This window comes from Camelus bactrianus, chromosome 5 (genome assembly GCF_048773025.1).
Source record: "Camelus bactrianus isolate YW-2024 breed Bactrian camel chromosome 5, ASM4877302v1, whole genome shotgun sequence".
Lineage (NCBI taxonomy): Eukaryota > Metazoa > Chordata > Mammalia > Artiodactyla > Camelidae > Camelus > Camelus bactrianus.
The window spans coordinates 79,424,617-79,450,424 of NC_133543.1; the positions used below are offsets into that span (position 1 = coordinate 79,424,617).

The following is a 25,808-nucleotide window of genomic DNA, read 5'->3' on the forward strand; positions in this document are numbered from 1 at the left end:
AAGCTAATGGCAAGGAGGGAAATGTTTTCTGCCAACGGCCAGCTCCTGAGAAGGAGAAGGTGGAAGGGGGAAGGGGTAGGCCTCTCTCCCAAAATCCCCATCAGGGAATGGATGTTGGCAGGAAGCAAGGCCAGTGTTTTAATTTCCTAGGGCTTCAGTAACGGAAGTGCCACAACCTGGGTGGTTTAAACAACAGAAATTTATTATCTCACAGTTCTGGAGTCTAGAAGTCCGAGATCAGGGTGTCGGCGGGGCTGGTTCCTTCTGAGTGTCCTGTGAGGGAAGGAACTGTTCCATTTTGGCTGTAGGTGGCCTGCTTCACATTCACATAGCATTCTCCCTGTATATTGTCTGTGTCCAAATTTCCCCTTTTTATGAGGACACCAGTCATATTGGACTAGGGCCCCACTCTATTCCAGTATATGACCTCATGTTAACTAATTATATCCACAGTGACCCTATTCCCAAGTAAGGTCATGTCCTGGGGAGTATGACTTCAACAGATGAATTTTGCAGGGGACACAGTTTAACTCATAGCCAGTAAGACCAGCTGAACTCTCTCCATGCAGACAGAAACATCTGTAGTGGGCAAGAAGCATTTTCCTCCAAAAGGGGATTTAAAGTGGTAGGCATGGGTGTGTGGAAACAGGCATCCCCTGAGAGGTGGTAAAAAGGAGAGGGACTATGGGAAGGAAAGGAAAGGACTTGACCTGTTTTGGGAGCAAGTGGCAAGAGTTAGAGATGGGCTCAAGACTGCTGAGAGATTGAGTGTTGTCAGTGTCCAGTGGCTGGGAACCAGGAAGACAGAAGATGTCTGGGAGCCAGACACACACAAGGAGACCAGACTACCTCACGCAAACTATTTGTTTGGCATTGGGGGAGCTCTAGTTGGGTGGGAGAGCCACCTTAACTCTTCCTTGCTGTGGCAAGTGGGCTTTATACTGAAGACTGTTTATGATTGCTGCTACACTGACCAGCAGAGAGATTCCAGGCCATCCCCAAAGCTTTGTCATATCCCATCTGACCACTCTTTGGGGGATCCTCAGCTTCTTAAAATTCCCCCTGAAAGAGAGTGAGAAGTCCTTACAAAGGGAGTGCACTATATGGAAGCAACAAGCCAATTCCAATCCCACCCATGCAGTACGTATGTGTAGATAATGTGCCTGTGAGTTTTTGATCAGTGTAACCTAAATAGTTGCATCGCGTTGGACGGCTAGGCAGGGAAACCAAATGCTTAGTGGACAGAGTAAGAATTTTGGAGCTGAATAAACCTGAGTTCAAATCGCAGATCTTCTACATATTTGCCAGCTGACTTTAGGAGAACTGTTTAGTCACTTTTGTAGTTCTTTTTGGTTTTGTATCTGTACAAGGGAGAATAATACCATAATAATAATAATAATACCAGAAATAATGCCCATATGTAAAGCCCCTTGCCCCCTGCCTCCCACCAGTAAACAGCTGTCACTGTTTTTATTGATTCTCTGGGGCCTTACTGAGGGGGTTGCTGAGCCCAGACTATCCCCCTCCACCATAAACAGAGTGGCTCCCTCTTCTCTGCTTTATGTTATCAAGATTCCAAATAAGGTGCCTTTTGAGAAAAGGGATTGCACGACAAGATGTTTGAAAACCACTTGAGCAGGAGATCTCTGAAGTGCTTTCAGCTCTAAAATTCCAAGTTCTGTAGCAGACAGCTTCTCCCATCTCAGTTCTTCATTTGCAAAATGATATTGAGAATGTATTTCAGAGACCTATTGTGAAGGTAAATGAAGAGGTATTTGTGAACATCCAAACAGCGCTGGAGGGCCTGTCTTGTTGCCATTTACGTAGAGTTCCTCCCCCCAGGAAAGCTGGGGCCATGAACTCGGCACCTGAAACAATCAGAGCACCACAGGACAGAACAAAACAAATGCCTGAACATAGTGTAAGTTACCTATGTTAGGTCACTCAGGAAAGTGTAATTCTTTAAACAAGCAATATCATGTCTGCACAAAGTGGTAGCTGTATCCGCATATGCCCTACAAAGGAATAACAAGCTCTTTGTTCATAGTCTCCGTGAAAGTATATGTTATAAGCAGGGAAATAGTAAGCTTCTTAGATTCTTGGATGTAAAGACATAAGTGTAAAATGTATCCCAAACTGCTAATATACCATACCTATGTCTCCGTGAAGTTATATGGCTTATTAAGAGTTTGGGGGCACATAAGTCTCATGTTTATAATAAAGGTAGAGGACGGGTCCAAATCTTTCATTCTGTAGCTGGAAAAGAGACTCAGAAACATTAAGAAACTTACTCATAATTTTCCATCAAGACAGCAGCAGAACAAAGGGTTCTCACAACTGTTTTATTTACTAGACCTCATATGGAACTTTCCATTAATTCTCTTTTTCAAAATTTCAAATAGTACAGATAAGGTTAAAGTTCACCTCTGTCCACCACCTACAATCCTGGGTCCCTGAACCACCCCCTGCTGAGTTACGGTATGGTATGCTCACACTCAATCCAGAATTTTCCCCATGCTTTTATTTATATCTGTGTATATACTCATAAATCCAATATAGTAGTTCATGTATGTTTTTGTAATGTAAATATTGTTATACCATAACTTTTTTATTCAGCAAGGTAGCTTCGAAATATATCTATGGTGTTACATATAGCTCGTTCCTTTTAACTGTTGTATAGTTATCATAGTATGAATATATCACATTTTTTCTATTCTCCTATTTGAAGACATTCAGATTATTTCCCATTTTTTCTAATACAAATAATGTAGCAGTGACTATTCTTGAATAGTCTTTCCTATATACAAATATAAGGATTTCTCCAGAGCAAAAAGAAAGGAATGGAATCATTAGGTACAGATGTTTCAAAAATATGATTATAGGTTAATTTTTACATGAAAATCAGTCAAGTACTTATCCTGACCCCATTTCTGTTAGTATGTGATGAGCTCTTTCTTTGCATCTTGTTTTTTACTGCCATGCCAGTGGTAAATTGACAACTCAAGAGACACCAGTGAAATTGCTTTCTCTTAGCAAGTCCTGTTCGCTTTGAATCATAGACGCTGTTATCAGCATAGCACTATTAGTAAGCTTTTTTGTCCTTTAGAAATGAAACATGATAGAGTAAACAGTAGCATCCAGTGATACGCAGTAGAGTTTTGTTTTCCCCCCTAAATTGTTTTCTGCTCCCTCAGGAAAGAACAGGCAACAGAATGTGTCAGTAGAAATGCAATTTAGGAATTGCACTTGATCTTGTTTTTCAGCCTAATGTTTCTGTTCTTTCATCATAAAGATCAGCTGCATTTTATTTTTTTCCAGTCCCTTAGAATAACATCCAGTTCTAGTCAGCGTGTTTAATGTACTTCTCAATGATGTTCTAGCACAATAAATTTTCGTATCTCGTGCGTGTGTACATATGGTAAAAATTTCTTCAAGTTCTAGCCATGTGGGGGAGGAATATTGCGGTTGCTTTGTTAATGCAGTGTTTGTGTTGGAGCGGTTACGGCCCCGTGCTTTAACTCTCAGCGCTGGGCGTAATGAGATGGCTTTGATGGTGGCGTAAGAGTCTGGTGGGATGGTCACAGCTTCACACTTCAAAGCCGAGCATATGGGGCGAATACTGGGTAGCTTTGTGCTCTTTGGGGATGGTTGGGAGACAATTCTTAACAGCTCTGTTTAATGAAGACATTGGAAAAGAAACGCTCCATCTTTAAAATAATTTTGAATTGCAAAGAGAGAAATTTCCACCACCCCCTCTTCCATAGACTAAGAATAATTTTTCCTAGTCTGCACTTAATTAGAGGCAGTGCAGTATCACAACTACACTGTATTTTCAAATGTCTTCTTTTTCAAAGTACTGTAGCAAGATTAATCGGGCAGTTTTATTTTAGGTATGTGTATGAATTTAGGCGAAAACTTTTAGGGCTATCTGTTTTACCGTCTGAGAGATTTTTATGGCTTCTGGTAGAGGATCTTTTTTTTTTTTCTTCCTTCTCATTAAAAAATACATAAATAAAAAAATCAACTAAACAAAAAAGTTGGCTATATTAAGAGAGCTATACTAAAACTAGAGGATGCTTGTAAGATTTCACGTCTAGCACCCAGTTTAATTTTTAGATTCTGTGCTTTTTTCCCCCTCTGCTGTTTATCGAGTGTGAGGTGATGGGGCTGAAAAATACTCTTTTTTGATTGGTATGCACTTGTGAGAATGTGTCAGTAGCCTTCTTTAGTATCATTAGAGTTCTGGTTTAAAAATAATAATAACAAGCCACACGTTCATACCGCAGGCTGGGGAAATAGAACTTCTCTATTCCTAGAGGAAAGAGAGTGACAGGCTTGAGGGTTTTCCTAGCTGTGCATTTCAACTGCTATCGAAAATGTAAGAAAACCAAGCATATCAGTTACGTTCCTCGAGCTGCTGAAAGGCAATTCTGTCTAACAGTTCAACCTCAACTCCATTTGTACCAGTAGTCCTAAAATGCTTCCGAAAGAAACAAAAACAGAAGGGGAAAGGATACTAAAGACCACTGTAGACATGAAGTGCGTGTTAGTGTTAAGGCAGGTGAATACATTTAATGAAGCAGATTGTTAAATACTGTCTTAAAAAGTGCATATTCTTGATAAAATATTACATTTAAGCCACAGTTACGTCTGTTACAGGCTTAGAAATAAACATTTGTGTTAAGAATATGAAGCTTAAACTTCTCGTCTCATTGAATTGATCCTCCTTTTGCAAAGAGGAATAAAATGTACCAAACTCATAGAAGTCTCTAAAGTTAGGGCTGAAAGTGATAACTAATGTGGGTATAGAAATTACTAAAAATCATTTTCAAGTACATAAGATCAACCATGAAGATTAAATTATATTTTTAAAAATATTGTCATTAAATCAGCTATTTTAGAATATGACTAGTGAAATTGGAAAGATCAGAAGTACTAATAATAGTGGTGGGAAAAACTTGTCAAGAACGGAGGAAAAACTAGAAAATATTGGTCTTTTAATAAAGAGCAATTTAGGAAGCTGCAGTTCTGCTTTGCCTGTTTCAGGACAGCATGATGGCATCGCACTCTGTCAGCACAAGGTGGTTCGGGTGTTTTCCCTGTCTGACACTACTGACTGGCTCAGGTAGCCCACAGCTGCAGGTGGCTCTGACAGCTGGGGGCGGGAGGACCACTCATGAAACATGATGCCGATGATGGAAAATTGATCGTGTGGTTTCTCACCAGGGATGCGTTGTACCCCTGCTGGTCTTAAACCCTGTCCTCATTTTGTTAGCACAGCCTTTACTCTCACATGTAGGTTTGGAGTGGATGTTGCTATTCCAGGTTTTCAGTGTCCAGCATCTGCGAAGTGCTTAGGAACCAAATTCAATGCATTCAAAGTAACAAAGTTGATCGTTCAGGGAATTTGAAACCTAGATGGAGAAAGAAAATCCATGAATAACTATATAGTACAAGTAGATTGGATTTGATGTTCCATCAGTAAAAGCTGTAAAATACTACATGAACACGAAAGGGAGAAATGAATTTCTCAGTGGAGGGTGAGCAGAAGGACAAAGCAGGGATAATCTCAGAACTTCTGGTTTCTTGGGACTCATTGAAAATGGGAAAATTTTCTCCTCTGGAAATGTTTGATTCCACTGTCTGGGGAACAATGGCTTTATAGGAAATGAGCACAGAACTGTTTGCTTTAATTGATAATGCCACTTACCTGAAAACTGTGAGACTTGAGCCTGAAGTCTTCAGAACTTTTATCTTCTTTAAGTGGCCCGTTTGCATGAGATGAGCATTTGAAATTACAGTACAGGGGATGATTTTTCCATAGATTAGTTGTGAAAATAAAATGATACAATTAAAACTACCTGTTTTAAATATGCAATTTATATCACAAATAAAATAGCTTGCAAGTATTCTAACAGAATTTGGGACACTTCTTTGAAATATTTTATTTTCTTCATTGGAGAACAAAAATTCAGTTTGATTCTTTCCACCATGAATTTGTGTCGAAGAGATAATGCAAGAGGAGTGTTGTTAAAATCTATGGGGATTTCTAGTAAGTAGGGACACACCAGTCCAGGAAGGTACTCAGAACTTTCAGAATTCAGAACAGCAGAGTGGGCTTGCAAAAAGGAAAGAATGTGCATAGCCTGGGTACTGTGCACCAGGCATTGTGCTAGATGCATTTCTTAGTTTATCTAATCTTAATCTCTCTATCCATCCTTTACTTTCTTTCTTTGTTCTTTACTTCCTTTATTTTTTTCTCCTTTCCTTGCTTTTTATCTCCTGCTTTTTTCCTTTTGTTTCATTAAAAGTTTTTTAAAGCAAATTCTAAAGATCATATTATTTCACCCCTGCATATTTAATCTATATCTCTAAGCAATATGGACATTTTTCTTTTTTCTTCTATCACCACCATACCATTATCACACCCAACAAAATGATGATTTTTTTTTTTGGTACCATCTAACACCCAGTGTATAATCTGAGCAAATGTCTTTCTGTGATGGGCTCATTTGAATCCAGATCTACACATGGTTCACACATCGAGGTGATTGTTATATCTCTTGTCTCTTTTGAATGAGACCAGTTCCCCACCCCCATTTTCCCCCCTCCTATTCACTGGCTGCAGAGACTACTGGGTTGCCCTATAGAATTCCCACATTCTGGCTGTTTGCTCCCTTGTGGTGTCATTTAATTTGTATCTTTATCCCTCTCATTTCCTACAAACTTTAGGTTAGCTCCAGGGGCTTGATAGGCTTGCAGTTCAATTGTCTTTGACAAAAATTCTTTAAAGGTGGCCTGTGAGCTTTTTCTTTGTCCTATCAGGAAACCACAACATCTGATTATCTCACATCTGGTGATGCAAAAGAGAACTGCCTCTGTTCCTAACTGACTTTTCATGAGGGTTTCATCCACTGATGATATCTGCCTGAAACAATTATTTTCTTAGGGCCTGCCTGCAAAGTGGTGATTTTCTAATTATGTCATCTTTCCCACATTTATTAGTTGTGTTTGTTTCTGGTAAAACAATCTTTGCCTCATCAGTTCAGGCTATCTGGCTACCCTGAAATACAGTTTATCTAGGAAAGGTAGGATAAATTCTTATTTTTATTCCCTCTAATTGCTAGATTTTTAGTTACAGGGTTGGTGCTTTAGAGAAAGCTTTTTTTCTTTTTCTTTTTCATTTTACAGATAGAGAACTTGAGGCTCAGAGATGTCAAATAAATTGTTCAAGATCTCCAAAAGCTATTAAGGAGCAGAAATGGTATTCAAACCAGTATCTTCTGGTCTCAAAAGCATGTGCTATTTCTACTAAACCAAAACTTACCCCTGCCCTTAACCCTTCAATTACTGACAGTGGGGAGTGGCTGCTGCAAGTATCTCCCCCTGCTTTGCCCTTTAGGAACCGGCCTCCAAGAATCCTCCTTTGCAGCATTCTAGGCTTTATAAACTTATGCAATACTCCAGAACGATGGCTCCGAGTAGAGGTGCCGGCCTGGCTGGGCCAAGAACTGGGCAGAGCCAGGAAACCGGTCACACTGTTTCTATTTAGAAGGAGAGGCTTTAGCATCACAGTTTGTGCTTTAGGCTCCTGCGACAGCCAAAGCGTGAGTCACTGCAAGTTATGGTTGGAGCAGATATCAGTGATCCGAACAATTTGGGGAGTTGGCAGATGTTAAGACATTTTAACATTTAACTCTCCTAAACCTTTTTCCGTCTCTTCTGTCACCCCCATCCTCTCCTATTCCAGATTTGAGGGGAGTACTCAGGTAACTGCCTAAACATTGTTTTACAGTTCCTAAACTTCTGTTGGCTGTATGTGTTCCTGGCATCTGCCCCCTCCCCCGAAAGCCCATAGACCTTTAGTATCTTAAAATAGTTAAAGAAGCAGAGACCACTTAGTGAGTTAGGGAGATCTTCTCAGCTGTGTGGTGTCTACGACATCACGGGCTTCTAACGCTGGAGTCTGTGACTCAGAGAAAGCATATTTCCCCAGATTTCATACAACCCAGAGGTACAGAATCTTTTTTAGTGTCCTCCACATTGCACCCTCCCACCATCGTGGCAGTCTGCATTAGAAACATACAAATTGTGGTTGGAGAAGTTCCCTGTGCTTATTGTGGCTGCAGGCCCCGTCTCAGCCTCTGCTGTTCCATGACATGCCTCCAAATAAAGGAGGGCCACACTCCTGCTGTCCCAGGCCAGCACCAGAATTCTCTAAATACCTACATTTTACACATCAGGAAAAAAAATAAAGCAACTATCTGTATCCTTACAGGGGACTGTAATTAGTGCCACGAAAACGTGCTATCAGTTTCAAACAGCAGTCCCCTGAAGCAGTTCTCTAGAAAAAACAGGAAAGTAATTCTATAATCTGCCTTGCAAAGATAAATCAGAGACAGAATCTAGAAATAAAAATGGAAGAGGATGAAGAAATGTTGTCATTCAGAGCAGCCACCATAAAGTTATATTTAAATGCTGGGCTTCCTTACAGAATATCTGGCCCAGTGCTGTACAGTAGAACTTTCTGTGATGATGGAAATGCTCTGTATCAATAAGGAGACCACTAGCTGTGCGTGGTTGTTGAGCACTTGAAATGTAGCTATTGCAACTGAAAAAAATTTTATTGCATTTTATTTTAATTAATTAAAATTAAAATTTAATAGCACACGTAGCTGGGGTTACTGTATTGGACAGTGCAGGTCTGTCCCTTGTAGTCCTAACTTTTTCTTTCTCGTAACAGTATACACAATTTGAAGCTGTTATAAAATTGTTCGAAAGTTGAAAGTTACCAATTTCACCCATCTTATTGATTAATTTTCCTTATGGAATTAGATTTGTAATGACTTTGAAATTCTAGCCTCCCTGTACAAAGACAAACTTTTATTTTGAGACTCACTTCAAGGGAAAATTAATTATGCTCAAACTTTTATTTTTAAAATTTGTATAAATTATATGCTTTAGTGGTGATGGTTCCAATAGTGATGAGAAGGCACTTAATGCCACTCAACATGTAGAAATGGTTAAAATTTTGTGTTAAATATATTTTACCACAGTAAAAACATTATATGCTTTATTTTCTTTCATTGGGCCTGATTTTAACTTAATTTTGTTAAAACTTCCCACTGCCCACAGGCCTTGCCGAGAATCTGGTCGAACGCGTTCCTGGCTGCAGCGTGTTTCTCTTTGGTGAGGCTGACCTGCCTGAGAAGCGCTCTCTTGTCCAGAGAAGGAAACAGCTGGGCTGGTTCACAAGGAGGGATTTCAGTGCTCTTGAACCTGACCTGGGAGTTGCACCTGCTCGGAGATGTGGTTTAACAGGTTTGCAGTGTGGCTTTATTCTATTTTTGTTTCTAAACTTGAGAAGGGAATCCTGAGGTCCCCTTCATTTAGTCCCTCCCACATAATGCAGGAGGGTTACTGCTGGGGCTCCTTCTTGAACCGGTTGAGGGTCTCCTCTTGGCTCTTACTCTTACCCACGCCTTCAATAAGCTGACCAGAGAGGCTGGAAGCCCTTATCAGATATTCAGTGAGAGACCCCAAGAGTGATGTTCAAGATAAATAACCAGCCCTGCAGCGTGGCCAGTGATGATGAGAATGGTTGACACTGGGGCAGGTCCTGGAGGCCTGCCTTTGTACCAGGGGTGAGGTTGGATCCTGGGCTGTGATGGGGATGGTACTTTGGTAGAGCTTACTTTTAGCTGGTAAGAAAGCCTTTCAGTACTTGAACACCCAGTGTGGCCATGCTGATGCTTGGAATTAGCTTGAACTCAGTTCTAGAGGTACCCTGGAGAGAAGCTTTTCTAGACAACCGACTTCTAGAACAGAGAGAATAAACACCGGGAATAATATTCTCCCTTCCCCTGGATCTCCCCAACTCCAGCCTCTCTCTGCTACTCCAGCCCTCCCCCTTGCTTAGGGCTTCCCTTGGGAAAAAGCAGTAGTGCCCCACCCAAAACTCCATCCCCATTCTCTTCCCTTCACCATCCTAGTGCCTTTTGTTTGAGTCTTTTTAGTATCAGATATCTTCTGTGGAGATCATAGATTAAACCATGTTAGGTACCATTTTTGAAGTCAGTAAATATTTTAGCAATTGCTAGAAGGCTAGGTCCCCAAGGAGCAAGAGGTGGGCAACCATAAGAAAGACATTTCCTCACGGCACAGCTTTGCCGCAGTTCCACTTAGGCTTTTGGTTGCTAATCCCTGGTGCAGAGTTCTGCTCTCAAGCCAAAGATACCTGGAATCAAGTAGAGCTGTGTAGTAAAAACAACACAGGCTTTGAGGCTGTGCTCAAATCCTGGCCTTGCTGTTCATTGGCCTTGTGACCTCTGAGTGTTCCTTAGTCTCACTAAGCTTCAGTTCCCGTATCTATAAAATGAACATAATTTTATCTCCTTCATGAGACTGTGAAGTTGAAATAATGTCTATTAAGTGCCAAACACAGTACTAACAGGCCATTTTTTCTTCCTTGTAGAGAAAAGACTTATAAAAAAGCAATTACAAATGTGTTTTAGTATTTAGTTATGGAAAAAAGGAAGAAACTGATTGCTCCCTGCCAATTTGAACCTCTCATATTTTCCCACGATTTGTCTCACAAACGTAGAAGGGTATGTTTGTAACTAAATTTTCAGAAAGCTATTTCCTGGTTTCCAATTTGAGCCCTGCCAAAGACCAAACCTGGTCAGTGCAGTGCCTGGTGACTGGGATTCCAGTCAGTGGGCAGGAATTGGAAGCAGGAATACTGGTATTAGAAGACAGAAGAACTGGCTGTAGTCTAGGTGAGGCAATCCTTTGAAAGCCTTAATTCACATTTCTGCAGTTCTGTGAGAATAAATGGGTTGGTATTTGGGAAAAACTTTAACCTGATATAAAAAGTATATCTGAGTTTAAAGACTAAATGTTCACTTTGTCACTAATCATCTTTAGTCTTCTAAGGACAAACTCGGTTTGCAACTGTTTAAACCAAAGTGAACAGTGCTCCCCCGTCTCACCTCATGATTGTCTAGGGTTGGGATGATCTCATCTATTTTACCTTATTTGATTGAAACGGACAACTCATCGGGATTTCTGATTTCTTCTCTGTTTTCACTCCACACGGAGATCTGTGATTAACATGGAGAATTTTATTAACATCTGAAAATCCTAAGTTTACTTTAATATGCCAAGATTGGCACAAAAATGTCTACAGATAACATTTGAAAGGTCATGTTTGATACTGGTAAGGATGCAGAGACACTCGTGCTACTAATGGTAGCATCAGGTGGGGTAAACTTCTGAGAAGTGAGGCAGTGATGTCTAACAAGAGCTCCAAAAATATATGTAACTGCTTTGCAGAGATTCTAGTTTTAGTGATAGATTTATTCTAAGGAAGTAGATTTATTCCTAAGGAAACAATAAAAGGTCTATGTACTTATGCACAAGTGTGTTTAATCACACATTATTTATAATAGTAAATACTGAAAACAACATAAATGTTCAATATTTGAAAGTGATTAAACTATGGCATACCTAGGTGAAGGGCTATTATGCAAGCAATTAAGTATGAAATTTTGGAAGAATTTTTAAACATAGAAAATACAATACAATGTAGAGAGAATTTGTAGTTTATTAATTAATGCAACAAGTATTTATTAAGTAGCTATTATGTGCCAGGCACTATCATCAGTGGGAAATACAGAATTTATGTGCCTCAAAAAACTTATATTTCCAGTGGGGAAGGGGTGAAGAGAGATACAATAAATAACAAACTTAATAAATAATGAGTTATATAGTATGCTAGAAACAAGTACTACCGCCAAAAAAAAAAGTTGAGCAAGACAGTGGACATCTAGTGAATTGTGATTTCTAAACGGGACAAACCAAAATAGGCCTCATTGTGAAGGCAGCGTTGGAGCAGAGACTGGGAGTGAGGCAGTCAGCCATGCATAGTGGTGGACAAAAGTCCTCAGGTGGAGGGAACAGCCGGGGTCAAGGCCAAAGAGTATAAAGTAGTATAAACAGTATGATCTCAATATTAAAAAATATATATGCATCTATTTGTTTTACTTATCTTATATATTTGCAAGAAAAATGTTTTAAAATTCTTAAATCTTCCAACTTATTTTCATGATTTCTCTAACCTGATCTTGTGATTATTTTCTATCATCTTTCATAAAGGATGATTTGTAAGGTTTCTCAGTGGTCAATTTTATAAAAGCTGAGTTTCAATGCATTAATTCAGATTGCTGATGAAAGATTCAAGATAAGGAAAAAATAGCACAACTTTTTCCCCTTATGTCTTTTTTTTTGCTAATATCTCCTGCCAAGTGGTAGGAACCTTAGTTTGTGCAAAACACATGAAAATTAGAAGATGCCAAGGTTAGGTAGACCATTATTCATCGAGAGACCCTCTCACTTAATAGGCTCAAAGCAGATTCTAATAGAAAGATAAAATGTTTCAAGGAGGAACAATGAATAAGGGATATGGATAAACAATTAGCTTCTAATATTGCACAAACAAGAGTGTAATTCGAGTTTAAGACATACAATCAGCCAAAATCTTAGGTTACCTTACTTGCACAAACTCTCCCTTAAGAAACACTTAAGTAAAGGAGGAGTAAAAGGCTTTGATTTTTTAAAGAAATATCTACTGAAGTAGGATTGTAATAACCCTGTCGTTAGGGTAGAAATGTTATTCGTCTTATTTTTCAATGAATTTAGACTCCAACCATGGTGATTTCTCTTCTTATTTTTAAATTCAATGGCTTTGTATATTTTTCTAACATTTTTAATTTACATCAGTGTTTCTCAACATAGTTTTCCACTCCTCCCATCAAAACAGAAAAGCCTCAGCATATTGTTGCTGTATTTATTTCTCTCCCAAAAAAATTAAATAGAAATGATTGGCGCTATCAACTGAACACTTACAGTTAACTTTCCAGTGACAAATTAATCTACACAGTACCCAAGAGGAAGCAGAATCTATAAGGAAACAGGTTTCTGTTTTGAAGTTCCCTGAGAATATTATAAACAGAAGAGAAAAAAAGTGAACTCAGAAATGATTAACACCCATAGTCAGTGCCAAACACACAAAATCTTTTAAACCAAATTCCTTTTAAAAGTTTGTAGTTGGCCAGCTCATGGGGAACATAAATAAGGACAAAGCAGCAATAATTGATACTTTTAGATCTATAAATAAATACTTTATACATATATATTTTAAAACCCTAAACATTTATGGAGTAAGTTAAACACTGTTGGCTGATATATTGTGTGACTGGCCTGCGTATATGCATCATTGTTTAAAAATACAGGGACAACTCTTTGAACTATAGCCTCATGATGCCTTAGGAATCGTAGATGGAGGTAATTGGTACATCTTGGGATGAGGGACTTCTGTTTAGGTATTTAAATGGGTTACTGAGAGTTGCCTCTGCTTACTTCTCTCTCTGTAAATGAGAAGTAGAGTGTCAGGCACTTTTCCTGACTTTAAATAACTCAGTGTACTTCACACACAAAATTTTACCTCACCTTTGAAAAATAACTTCTAGTTTTAGAATGAGTCCTGTGTTGAGGAACCTGTTTTCATAATTTTTTACATTTGCTTGTGAATCTAGTTGGGATGATGGAAGATGAAAGTCTCGATCTGTAATAAAGTGTGTAACCTGTAATTGAAACATAGAGGACTTCGGCTTTGTCTCTGTGTGAGCTGCTGAAAGGCGCTGTTCTCCTGCAGAAAACTGGGAGCAAACAAGTCCCCTGAGATTCCTCTCACCTGGGCTGCTTCATTCCATGATGATGTTAACTTGGATCTTCTTTAATTTTCTCTCTGAATTACTGTTACTCTGTTTAATTCGGAGTTCAGAAATTGAGGTTCAGAATTCCTTGCAGAGCAGGAAGATGTCATAGTCATTTTACAGAAGGACAGCTGAGCAGAGGCAGTGCCCCTGAAGAGGTGGAACTTGAATTCAGACCCACGGAGAGCCATTCCCGGCCCTATGCTACACGGTATCACTTAGCTTTCTTTCCTGTGGATTTGGCCACATGCATAAGGGTTCTGCATTCTTCACGCCATGGGAACATCGGACTTAGCAATTATGTTTGAGTTTTATGGCTTTAGTCATCAAATGTCCTGTTTCAGCTGCGGTTTCTCTTTAGTACACACTCTAAAAAATTTAAATGTAATGATGACTAATTGCTTTTGGTGTAATAACAACTGTTTATATTTTTGAATCTGAGTTCCGAGTCTTTTTCTTGCTCTATTTGTTACTCTGAAGCTAGGTTTTTTCTTATTTTAACCTTCTTCATATTTTTGCACACAGAAACCTGCATGGTTCCTGGTACTCAGCATGTTTTCAGTAAAAACATGTTTACTGAGGGAGTTGAACATTAGTTCATGAGAATCTCTTTATTCCTTCAAACTGTAATGTAATCCACAAATTTGAAGTTCTCTCTTCATCTATAAAAATGCCAAATATCCCAGAATACCACCTCAGCTCTCTCCTCATGCATCTTTTTAAGCTAGCCATCAAAAAGAGTTTAATATAATAAATAGAACTTATAAATACATCCTTTAGCAACTTCTGACCCCCTAAAATGAAACCCTTTCTGTGGACGAAAATATATAGAATCTTTTCACCTTTTATTGATTGAAGATGATGGTGCCTGGGACTATTTTTGAGATTAATTTTCATCTAAAGGAAAAAAAAATCCATGCATTTCGTCAGTGCTGCTTTTTCATTTTTCTAATGGGCTCTTCGCTATTGTTTTGTCTGAATGCAGTTTTTTATTTGTGTTATTCCAGACGTGGTCCTACCACAAGCATCTTTAAACCAGACATTAATAGCATAGTTCACAGTCATTACTGCCAGTGCTCAAACACAAATATTGCATTTGTGTTTGCAAAAGCTGCACATCAGATGTTAATTAAGTGCATTTGTTTTTTTTATGCTCAAACAATCTGGCATAAAGAGTTTACATCTATATCAGTTCACCATAAGGTCTCTACAATATCTGAATCACCAGCCGTACAGTATATGATAAATACAGTGTTTCCACACAAGAAAATAACAGAATTGTCAGGAAAACATCAGGCCTGTTATATTTCCCTGTGAAATAATAGCAACTGAATCTCAGTTTCTTTTTCTTTTTGATAAAAAAAAAGTATTTAACTGGGAGTAAACACCAATATTTAGAATGATAAATTTTTCATTAAAGAACACATGGAAAGCAAAATCATACCAAAGATTCTTTTGCCTTGTTTTTAGCTTGCTTCAGGGCGTTGTGACAGTTGCATTGGAATAAAATTGGAATTTCAGCTTTGCAGTGAGGAGATTCATGCTGCCGCCAGAGCAGCCGAGTGCCAATCTGCAGGAGGCAGAAGCCGAGCGAAACCGCAAACTGAGAAACAAACTTTCACATCAGGTTTCTAATTTTAGAGCAAAAAATGGAATTACTTTAATTATATGACATTTAACTAGAAATACGATATGCTGGGATTAATTAGCTCCCTTATTTAAAAAATTCTTACTAAGTTTAAATTAACATTAAAAAAATCAAATTCAGCATTTTAAATAAGGTCAGTGGGACTGCTGGATTTAAACGCAGAATTTGGTTCATTAGAATTGGATCACCATATTGGTGTTGGACTTGGGAAGGATTAAATGGAGGAATTAAAAAAGCATGCATTTGAGCAGAAAGCAGTTTTCCTTCCTTCCTTCATTCCTTCCTCCCTCCCTTCCTTCCTTCCTTCCTTCCTTCCCTCCTTCCCTTCTTCCTTTCCTCCTTCTTTTGCAGAAATGAGTCATGGCCTCCTAACCCCTCAGGGAGGAAACTCCTACCTGATTAGGTCAGAAACGTCTCAAATTCATTGACTGCCTCTGTTTTTTCACTGCTTGAATAAGATATGGTGATAAAAAATAAATAATTGTGTAACTAAGGTTTAATAGAAGAATTAAAATATAATAACAAGGGCATATAGAAAAAATGATCATTCTGTGTTGTTTAAATGATTACCTCTTGTTTACAAGAGAATATAAAAGTTACTTCTAATGTTTAATTTTATTTTTCTAAGAAATAATTAACTTTAAAGTATGCTTTTAAAGGAATCTTTTAAGTAGAGTTTTATTTTAATTAAGTACATCAGTGTTGGGATAAGTGTATTTTATGGAATTCGTGCTCTGGGCTTAACATCTCAACTTATTGTATCTTTAATAATTTATCTTAGTGATGAGTTTATTAGCAAGAATGATCAACTTTGGAAATTCTATGAAAAAGGGACAGTTATTGGGCACATGGTGGTAAAAGGTGCCTTAGAATTTGCTGGATGGAGAACTCAGAAAAAGTCCCATGTCTTTAGGGATGGAATGGCCTATGCCATACTGTGGGGAAGAAGAGCCCTGGGTCCATATGAACAAACTTGCCTTGAAAGAGACTTGCTCCCCCATGCTGATAAATTGCATGTGGTTATCTGAATGTTAACTGACATATCTAAGTTCTGGGACAGCAAAGCACGATAGGCTTGATAGGTATTTTGAACAGTACTTAGTGTAACCCCATATATGTATACTCTTCAGCAAAGTCTGAGTGTGGTCCAGATGTTTGTTTGAATAACGATAAAGATGAGGCCACATCTTGGGTCAGAATAGGGTGTGTATATCAGATACGAGGAAATGGGACTGTTTGTAACATTACCTGTTGAGGGGTGGAGGAGAGAGAAGCCATGCCTGGATGCTCTCCATTAATGAATGACATTAACATTGACAAAAAAAAAAAATTTCCAGTTGTACTCTGTGAAATGTTAAAACTGATATAATTCTCAAAGATATTTAGAGCAAGTGATTGGTATATGAGGTTGAGAGAGATATGTATTGACTGTTAGGAAATTTAATTTTTATGAAATCAGCATTAAGGAGAAATCCTGTAATCTGATTCATTCCTGCAGAATTCCCAGTAGGAAGAGGCCCAGCCTCGGGAGTTGAAATGTTTCATTATGTACATGTATGGGAAAAAGATGAAATGTGGTTTCCGTGTGCTGATTTTCTGTAAAACATCTATTAGTATGAGAGTACCCAGACTGGGCAGCAAAGCCCCCAAACCACAGCTGTCTAGGGGGAAGTGAATTCAGCAGGATCTCTCGATGGATACTGACACCATGAGCAATAAGTTTGAAAATAGCAAGAAAAAGCAATAACAGTAAAATAATGTTGAAATAGTAGCTATGGAATTGTCATGCTGAAGATGAGGTCAGCTTTTTATCCCCCAACAATCCCTAGTCAACTTTGCTTTTAGAAATGTAAAGTTCCCCCAAAATGAAGAAACTGCAAACCCAAGCTTTTTATATTGATGCTAATTTAACCGAGTTGTCCATCTTATAATGTAAACTATAATTAGAGCAGGGCTATGTATGTAACACGAGCTGCATTGTCCCCCAGGCAGGGGAAAGCTGGGCATTTGCCCCTGGGCTCTAGGGTAACAGCGCTCTGGAGCAGCAGTGGCAGTCCCTGGGGATGGAAGAAAGAGGTGCCTCCAACGGGTCATACTAAAAAGGTACGTGTAGTGGCTTGAACCCTGCCAAACCCACATCATCATGAGACACAAGAGTCCCTTTGTCCTTCCCAATTCCAAGGCTATTTGTCACTTTTTAGTGACCTCCTTTCCTAACCAAGACTGTTGCTGAGGTTCATTTGGATCAGATCTTAACCTAGCTCAGTGATGACAGGTCTGTGTTTGGGGAGGAAGGGATGGATACAGAGTGTGATTTACTCCTGTCTCCCAGACCCTGAGGTCTGGCACTGAATTCCAGCCCCTGTGGAGATGGCCTTGGAAATGAATGGAAAGCCAAGGCATTTTGCTGCTATTGATATTTAATTCTCAAGTGTGCCTTTTTCTGTTGAATATTTTGGAAAGTCTTGGTTCTTCTTAACCATTCTAGAAGAAACATACGGTACATTTAAAGTAGATAAAACTATCTGCTCGTAGCTCACATAGCTCTGTTATTTAAAAATATATGTGACCTTTAGAAAATTCTGGAGTTGATAATGAGGAATATTTGTATAATTTTAAAATGAAACCAAGTAAAGGAAACTCCTTGGGTTAAAATTGGCTACAGAATAGAATCTTCAAAATGAGGCTTTTGCTTTGCTTGGTTACAATGCTTTTCTAATGATTTAGGCATCGGCGCCAGCCCATATGTGATGAACTGCAACGTTACCATCGACTCTCAAGACTTGGCTCTGGGACAAGAGATTGCTAGTGCCATTCGGGGCTCAAATGTGAATGGACTGAAGGGTGTCCAAACGATGGCTTTTCCTCATGAAGGGAAAATTGAGATAGCTTGCAACGTAGAGAGTTTTGAAGAACAAGAAGTTAAAGAAAGCTCAGAAGACTCTCGATACATGGCTTACAGTGTCCTTGGGGATCATTTTTATTATACATCTCCTCATTACATAGAAGCTCGGGTTAAAAAGTTGGCAAGTGACCAGGGAATTGGCACTATAGGGAGAGCACTGATTGGATTTACACCCCAAGAGTGCAAGGACTGTGCCGAACATGCTATAAAGGAACATATTGGGGAGTTCTGGAAGATACGGGGAGGTGTTTTCATGTGATCTGGTCTCAGGCTTCATTGAAATTTTAAGGAAAAATATCAGCCCTGACAGAGTTTTCTTCTGGCCAGCAAAAATGAGGGGAAGATACAAGAGCCTTGGTTTGACCTGTGTATTGGAAAACTGAAGCACTCTCTGTTCAAAGACAATGGCAGGTGTTTATAGATTGTCTGTAATCACCTTGTGATATTTCTAGTCATTAAAACCTCATGAGAGCTCCTCTCTATCAAGTTTATGCACTTGCAAGCACTGGAGCCCCCCTGGATCAGCTGGGTAAAATGGCCATGGTTGCTGAATCATCTTTAATTATCATGGACAAAACTAAAAACAGACCCTGGTTTTCCTGAACTTTTTATTCCCATGTCCTGTATTCAATTTTCATTTTTTGAGTAATCATTTTTAATATGTACTTTAAGAAAGGTCAAATACCGAGTGATTAAAAAGTGGGGAGAATTATAAAATAAAATTACTCTTTCAGAGCATGATTGTTCTTTCTTGCCTTCCTGTGTTTAGGATGATCTACTGTTCATCCTGGAGGTAACTCCAAAAGCCAGATTTGTCTAATTTTTTTATGTTTATGTGGGGAGGTAGAATGGTGGCGTGGGGCATGACTTCAAGGAATTATATTTATTCTTTTTGGAATTTAAATGGGAAGTCTGAAGATTTAGGGAATATATTGATCTTGAGCAAAGAGAAGGGTATTGGTGGAAGAATTTTATTTGAAAGAAATCAAAATATGTTGCCTCTTTGTGAACTAAAAGAGGCCCTTGTTGATTCTGGCAATTTTGTATAAATCCTTAATGCTTATATTGCTTTAGTACAAAGCACTTTATAGCCATAACGTACAAAGAAATGAGTTTTTACGTAGATTTTCTTTAGCAAGAAAGATTATGGTCTTGTCTAGTAACAGCACATGACATGAATTTATTTTAACTAAGAATAAAAAAGAAATTAAAGTCGGTCTTTTTATAGGATCCAGTGATCTACCCTAATTTTTTTTTACGTACATTTGACTCTTGAATGTGATCACATAAATTTTAATTCAGAATTATGCTTCTTTCGGTGTTTTATTTATGCTGTCAATATAAATACAACAAAGATGGAAAAATGATGGGCCAGGTATGGTTTTCAGGTGTAAGGAAGTTCAGTTGGCTGTGGTGAAGAGAACAGATGCTCTCTAGTTAGACCCAGTGGGTCTGGAAGAGCTGAGAAGCGGTCATGCCTTGTTTTTCTCTTCCTTTGGCAGAGGCCATGTGACCTCGTAGGACGAGTGCTGGACAGTGGATTCTGGCTTAGGTTCTGGTCTTTGCTGTTACCTTTCATGTAGCCATAGTTCCATTGCCTATAAAATAGGGAAAAGAGTTCCCACCCAGACTGTGTCCTGGGGTATTAAATGGAAGTACTTTGTGAGCTGTAATGTAAAAATGAAACGTATTATTGATGCTCTGTTCAGATCTCTTCTAGAGCTTTGCTTCAATTTGGTCATCAGTATTAAACAGATGAGAGAGAGTAAAAAGCACAGGATGTCACTGACTTATTTGGGGTTGTAGCAGGATGTTGTTACCTGGGTTAACTTCTCCAGATTCGTATCACTGCCTTCTAGACTGCCGGTTTTGAGCAAGGCCTGTTTAAAACCAAACATCTGTTTAATGAGTAGAGAGTTTCAGTTTTTGAAGATGAAAAAATAAATTCTGAAGATGGATGGTGGTGATGGTTGTACAATAATGTGAATAGTTAATGCCACTGAACTACACACTTAAAAATGGTTAAAATGGTAAATTTTACGATATGTATATTTTACTACAATTAATTATTAAAAATTATATATTAACTGTATAAAAGTTAAAAAAAACAAAAAACTAAACATCTGATTAAGACAGTTTCACTAAGCCCACACTTTCTAAATATAACTGTCAAACTTCTAATATCCATTAAAGGGTACAATCATATAAAACCTGTTTTTCCCTTTTCAATCTATTATGATGGACTCTGCACTACATAAGAGATTTAGTTAATGGTTTCTAGAGTGGATGAAATTTGGCCTTTGAGTCAGCTGTCTTTTGAAAACAATAACTTACTATTTTTGTTATAAATAATTTTCAAAACCAGCACAATCATACTTCTTACCTCTTGTTTATATTGATTCCCCTGGTCTTTCTATTGCCTTTTCTCTCTTCCCCTTTTCTCTTGCTCAGCCATGGCTCTTTAGAAAACTGGAAACAGCTGTAAGTTGCTGAAGGTTTGTCCTGTGGACGGATATGGTATCATCAGCCCTTTTTATGCACGAGCTGACACGTGTAGCACGGATGGATCTATAACAATAAGAAGGGTTATCAAATTGGGTTGAGAAAATCTGACCCAACGAACTGACAAATACCCTGACTGATATTAACCTTTTCTCATATTGCTCTCTTAGAAACAGACCAACACTTTGTGTAAATGTTTCAGCAGCGTTTTTTTCCATCGGACCTCAAAGTGGACATTGTATGGAGTGTGGGTTCGTGGCTCGTTTAACCTCCATCTCCTGCCAGATGACTTCGCCCATGACTTGTGCCAGTTATAAATGGGACAAAATCTATGCGGACAAATAGAGTTGACATTTTATTAACTCTTTAGTGATTTTTTTGCTCTATCTGCTTTAAACTTCAACCTTTAGTTTCTTAGAAGAGGGACAAGGAAAGCAAAGAGCTAGACTATGAGGGTGATAGGGTTTTTGTTGTTGCTAATATTGGGCAGGAGGAGGGGGGCTGTCATTTGTTTCCAACCTGACTGTGGGCTTCACTCGACAATAAATTAAAACGTCTTTAACATAAGGGGGAGGAGTGGGCTAAGTAAAATATAACTGTAAAATAAAACAAAATGGGGGATGATAGTTTCATTCCTCAACATAATGAAAAGCCTTGCTCTGTAATTGGTTTGTACTGTCTTGGAAGTGGCGTCCGTGGTCCACAAAGGACCACTCTATGAGAGATCTGCAAGGAATTTATCATTCCCTCTGGCTGAGCCAAAGCAGGCTTGATATACAGTTTTGTTTAGTATAAATATTCTCATGTTACTGTTTACTCTGTGGGGATACAAGGATCTCACTGACAGGGTACGTGCTCCACTGCCTTGCTTTTAAAAGGCGTTTATTTGACTCTGTTGTTTGTACTTGCCCAGAAACTTTAGAGAATGGCCCGGGAACTTGTTTGATAAGCATCCAGACCATGCTCCCGGAGTATGTCACGCTCGGGGGTTAGAAAAGCTTATTATTTTAAGCAGGCTGGCACATGGCTTCGAGGGAGCCCATTTTTCATAGGTAAGAACAATTAGGACACTGAGAGCAATCTCTTAGAATGCTCCTTCAAGGTGCAAGGAAGGGTCCTAGTGAACGCGCCTCTGGTTGAACTCAGCCTGACGTTGGATTACTCTGCCACTTCTTTTGAGCTTTTTGCAGCATTTGAAGGTAAATTGGTTTGTTGTGAATTAAGGTGAGAGCCAGAGACCTTAAACATTGGATGAATTTCTCTTTCTAAATGTGTAGCATGCACACAGTCCAGCTATTGTCTGTCAGCTCCACACTGACCCTTCCCTATGCTTCTTTATGCCACTGGGACTCTGCAAACCACATTTCTTCCTTGCCAGCTGGTTCCCCACTAGGCCCTGCATATCTGGGGAGAGGGGTGGGGAAACTTCAGGGCCGAAGGAGAAGAGGGGCTTCCTCTTTCCTGTTCCTTCCTGTTTCTGGCAGCCCCATGATGGCAGTGGCTCTTGACCTTACAGTGGCTCTTGGTTTCAGGCTCCAGCTTTTTGTTGCTGATGCTTTCAGAACTAGCCTCACTGTGCCCCTCAGAAGCGCCAGCAGCGGCTGAGCCCGCGCTCTGCAAGGCCTCTCCACTGAGCTTGGAGGCTCCGAGAACCCCGCCTCCCCGCTTTGTTCCCCCAGCCCCGGGCAGGCGGTGTGCCCCTAGCAGTTATTTATAACCCTGCGTACCACGTTCTCTCCGTGCTCTTTTGGTTCTCCAGCAACTGTTGACCAAATTTTCGCATTATTTCTTTTGAAATGCTTAGTGTGGTTTCTGTCTTCCTGACTGGGTCCTGTCAGAAATAAACCTATCAACAGACCAAATGGAAGGGAGGGAGAATAAGGCAGAAAATAGCCAGTGTGATATGTAGTTCCTAATGAAAACAGCTTGTTGGCGATTACTCGCCTTTTCTGCTCGTTCACGTTGTGTTCTCTTGATCTCATCGTTTTCTCATTGTCACGTTCTGTGTTCCCTTTGACAGCCGTGCTTTTTTGGCTAATAGGGAGTCTGAGTGTTGAACTGGGGTAAGGATGGGAAACGTCACAGTGAAGTGTAAGACGGAGTTTTCCAGCTGAAGGTCTTTCATGTAGTAGTTTATTCCACCATTAAAAATGTAGACTAATGTAATTTCAAAGTTAAAGTCTTTTCAGTCTTTTAATAGTTGCATTTCTTTCCTTTTGTAGCCGTCTTCCCCTGCCAGGTAGATGATGCTTTTGCACTGGGGGGTAGGCTCCCAGCCAGATGTCTTTTCTAAACTTTCTATGTATCATGCTATTAACTTGTTCTTAGGAAACCCCATCTGCAGCCAGTCACTGTTTCCTAACTTCTAAGGTACCTTCATGAAGACCAGCTGCTTTGGGAAAAGCAATATTATTACTGATGTAGTCTAGCAATGACCAATTGTTATAAAACTAGGCTGTATCTAGCAAGTGTAAAGAATTTTTGGTATTTGGTAAGTATTATTTTCTGTTTACCCTAAAATTGTGTTTCATAGTTCATCTTCCATCATGATATCCACTCCACTACTTCACAAGGATAAGGGAAGATGAAATAGGAAGATACAGGAAAGAAGTCTTCAGCAAAGCCTTTTAGCATCATTAATTGTGATTATCTGTCATTGAATTCCAACTTAGTGTCAAGCACTATTATGTGATTTTCACAACAAACCTTTAGAGTAGGTGACTGTAAAGAAATAAAATTCCCCAAGTTCTTATTAGCCCACTAGGTCAACCAAGAGCCTCCTCCCACCATATCCCATATTCTGCAGGGTTATACCACTGCTCTAACCCTAAACAGTGCCCTAGGACCCACATCCTCAGGACTTCAGGACTCTTCTAGGCCTGGTTAGTTTTTGCCTCTAGTTTCTTGCAGTCTGGTTAGAAATTATATATCCAGTTGGTTGCACCTCTCCTTCCATGGCAGTTCCCTAGGATGGCCCACCTCAGAATCCTGAAACTTCTAGACCTTAGACCGCTCTCCACTCTCCGATACTTCTGTACTCTTTCCTCATTTAAAACTTCTTCCAGATCTGTCTTTTACACAAGTATAGTATACTGAATTCCTGCCCACTTCTTCCTTCCTGTGCCTGGAAGATCCATCGGCATCTAGTTTCATAGCTTCCTCCCCATGTCTGTCAGGGCCTCCTCTGCAGGACTGATTCTATGCTGCTAAGCACAACCCTGCCTCCGCAAGTGAGGAAGTGGAGGATGAATCCCCACGTTCCCAGGTTTCTCCCAGATGAATTTCCCCAGATTGAGCCACAAAACTTGCTTCAATTAATTGGGAGATTTTTAGAATCACTCCCACTGTCCTGAAAGAGCCAAAATGGCCATACAGCTCAGAATGGTCCCCATCAGCGTTCAAGTCAGGGAGGAAAATTGCCACCAGGTGGTGCCAGAACTGCAGCTAGGACCGGGGTGAATTTGGATCGTGTAAGCAATACCTCAGAACTCCTCCTGGCTGGCTGACCGTAGAGAGGCACTTGGGTTATTTGTTCTGCTGTGAATTCACGTCCCCACATGTCATGCAGTTATGTTGCTTGGGCTGGATACATTGAGGTGCGACAGGGTTTTATTGATCTCTTGTTTGTCTTGCTGGCTAGACTGTGAAGTCTCAGAGGACAAGGCTTCGTTCACAAGCATTTACTGAGCACCTAGTATATTTTAGCAGGGCAGATTCACTGTGATGCTCATGAAACTCAAACTGCAGGTGCTGTCACTTGCATCAAGCCCTCGGGAGGCCTAGAATGGGCCCTGGTAACCCATTCATAGGGCTGTATGATTTTGTAAAACTTGCAAACATAAGATATTTTAGCCACAATTTGTTGAAACTGCTGTCTTTTCCCAATTACGCTTCTTCATTAAACTGCCCCTCATGACAGGTGGTATTGGCGTGGCCAGGGTCGGCCTTGTGGGCTGGCGGCCTGCGCATAGCACAAGGTCCTGTGCTCGTTCCGTTCTCTGCTGTGACTGCACTTCTGAATAATATTTTATTTGCACTGGGCCCCACAAATTATGTAGCTGGTCCTGGGAGTGGCCAAGGGCATTTCTGGACCCAGTTAAAGGGGAAGTTGAGTTGGGGATAATTAGGATTTAGTGCAATATATTTATGTGGTTCATAGTCACTTCCATGTGTAGTGAAGTTACTGCCAACTCTGCCAGTGGGGGAATGGTTTCCAGGAAGAGTCCTCTCCCCCTGTAATGGCTCACTCAGTGTTGTGACACACAGAGCAGGGCCAGAGGGTTGTCACAAATGAATGTGTCCTCTGGTGCCCAGCACCAGAAATGCGTAAGTTGTGGAGGAAAAAAACAAGAAGCTGAGGCTCAGAGAGGTTGGACAGCTGGTAAGTTGCAAGACCAGGTTTCCATTTAGGTCTGTCCTTTCTAAAGCTCATGCTTTTTACCTGTTGCTCTCTAGTTTCTGGAGCGATGAGTCATTTCCCAGGAAAGGTCTTCTAAGACCTCCAGGTTAGGTTATGGGCTCCATAATGCCTGTCCTTTCTTTCAAAGCTCACTTCACAGTGGTTTAATTGCTAAAGTAAATGTCATCATTATGCTCCACCCTCCATGGAGGAAGCTGTTTTATTCACAGCATAGGGGCTCGGCATGTAGAGTCAGTGAATTAGATCCTTTAGGTCTCATTTTCAGAGGTACCTTCAGAGGCTTCTTGCTTCAAACTCTCTCTCAATTTTCCTTCTGTCCCCACCCCGGGTGGAGGAGGGGTCTGGGAACCACAAAACGTTAGGCTCAGAGTTAACACTGGGGAGTATTAGGGTGGTGGAGCTGGTAATGGAGAGATGTTATCACTTATTCATTCTCACCTTCATATGGCTGCCTGGGACCCATTCTAGGTACCAGGCACCCATTTCCAAGGGGGTGGGGGTACTGGCCACATGCCATAAATGTATCTGTTTCATGGTTTTATATTTTCGTAAACTGAG

At 39.8% G+C, this 25,808-nt stretch overlaps 1 protein-coding gene across 17 annotated transcripts in view; it reads left to right on the forward strand.

Annotated features, from left to right (window-relative positions):
• FTCDNL1 (formiminotransferase cyclodeaminase N-terminal like) overlaps positions 1 to 25,808 on the forward strand; it is a 139,582-nt gene that overhangs the window by 14,408 nt on the left and 99,366 nt on the right. For 12 of the 17 annotated variants that reach the window (XR_012507138.1, XR_012507142.1, XR_012507143.1 and 9 more), the window contains exon 5: positions 9,136 to 9,321. Coding sequence is in view for 9 of the 17 variants with exons in the window: in XM_074364202.1 (XP_074220303.1) it covers positions 9,136 to 9,321 (186 nt within the window). In the remaining 8 variants the exon portion in view is untranslated. Of the gene's footprint in view, positions 1 to 9,135; positions 9,322 to 13,595; positions 14,212 to 17,411; positions 19,067 to 25,808 lie in introns of those variants that run through there. The other 5 variants (XM_074364200.1, XM_074364201.1, XR_012507144.1 and 2 more) reach the window with 4 other exon arrangements.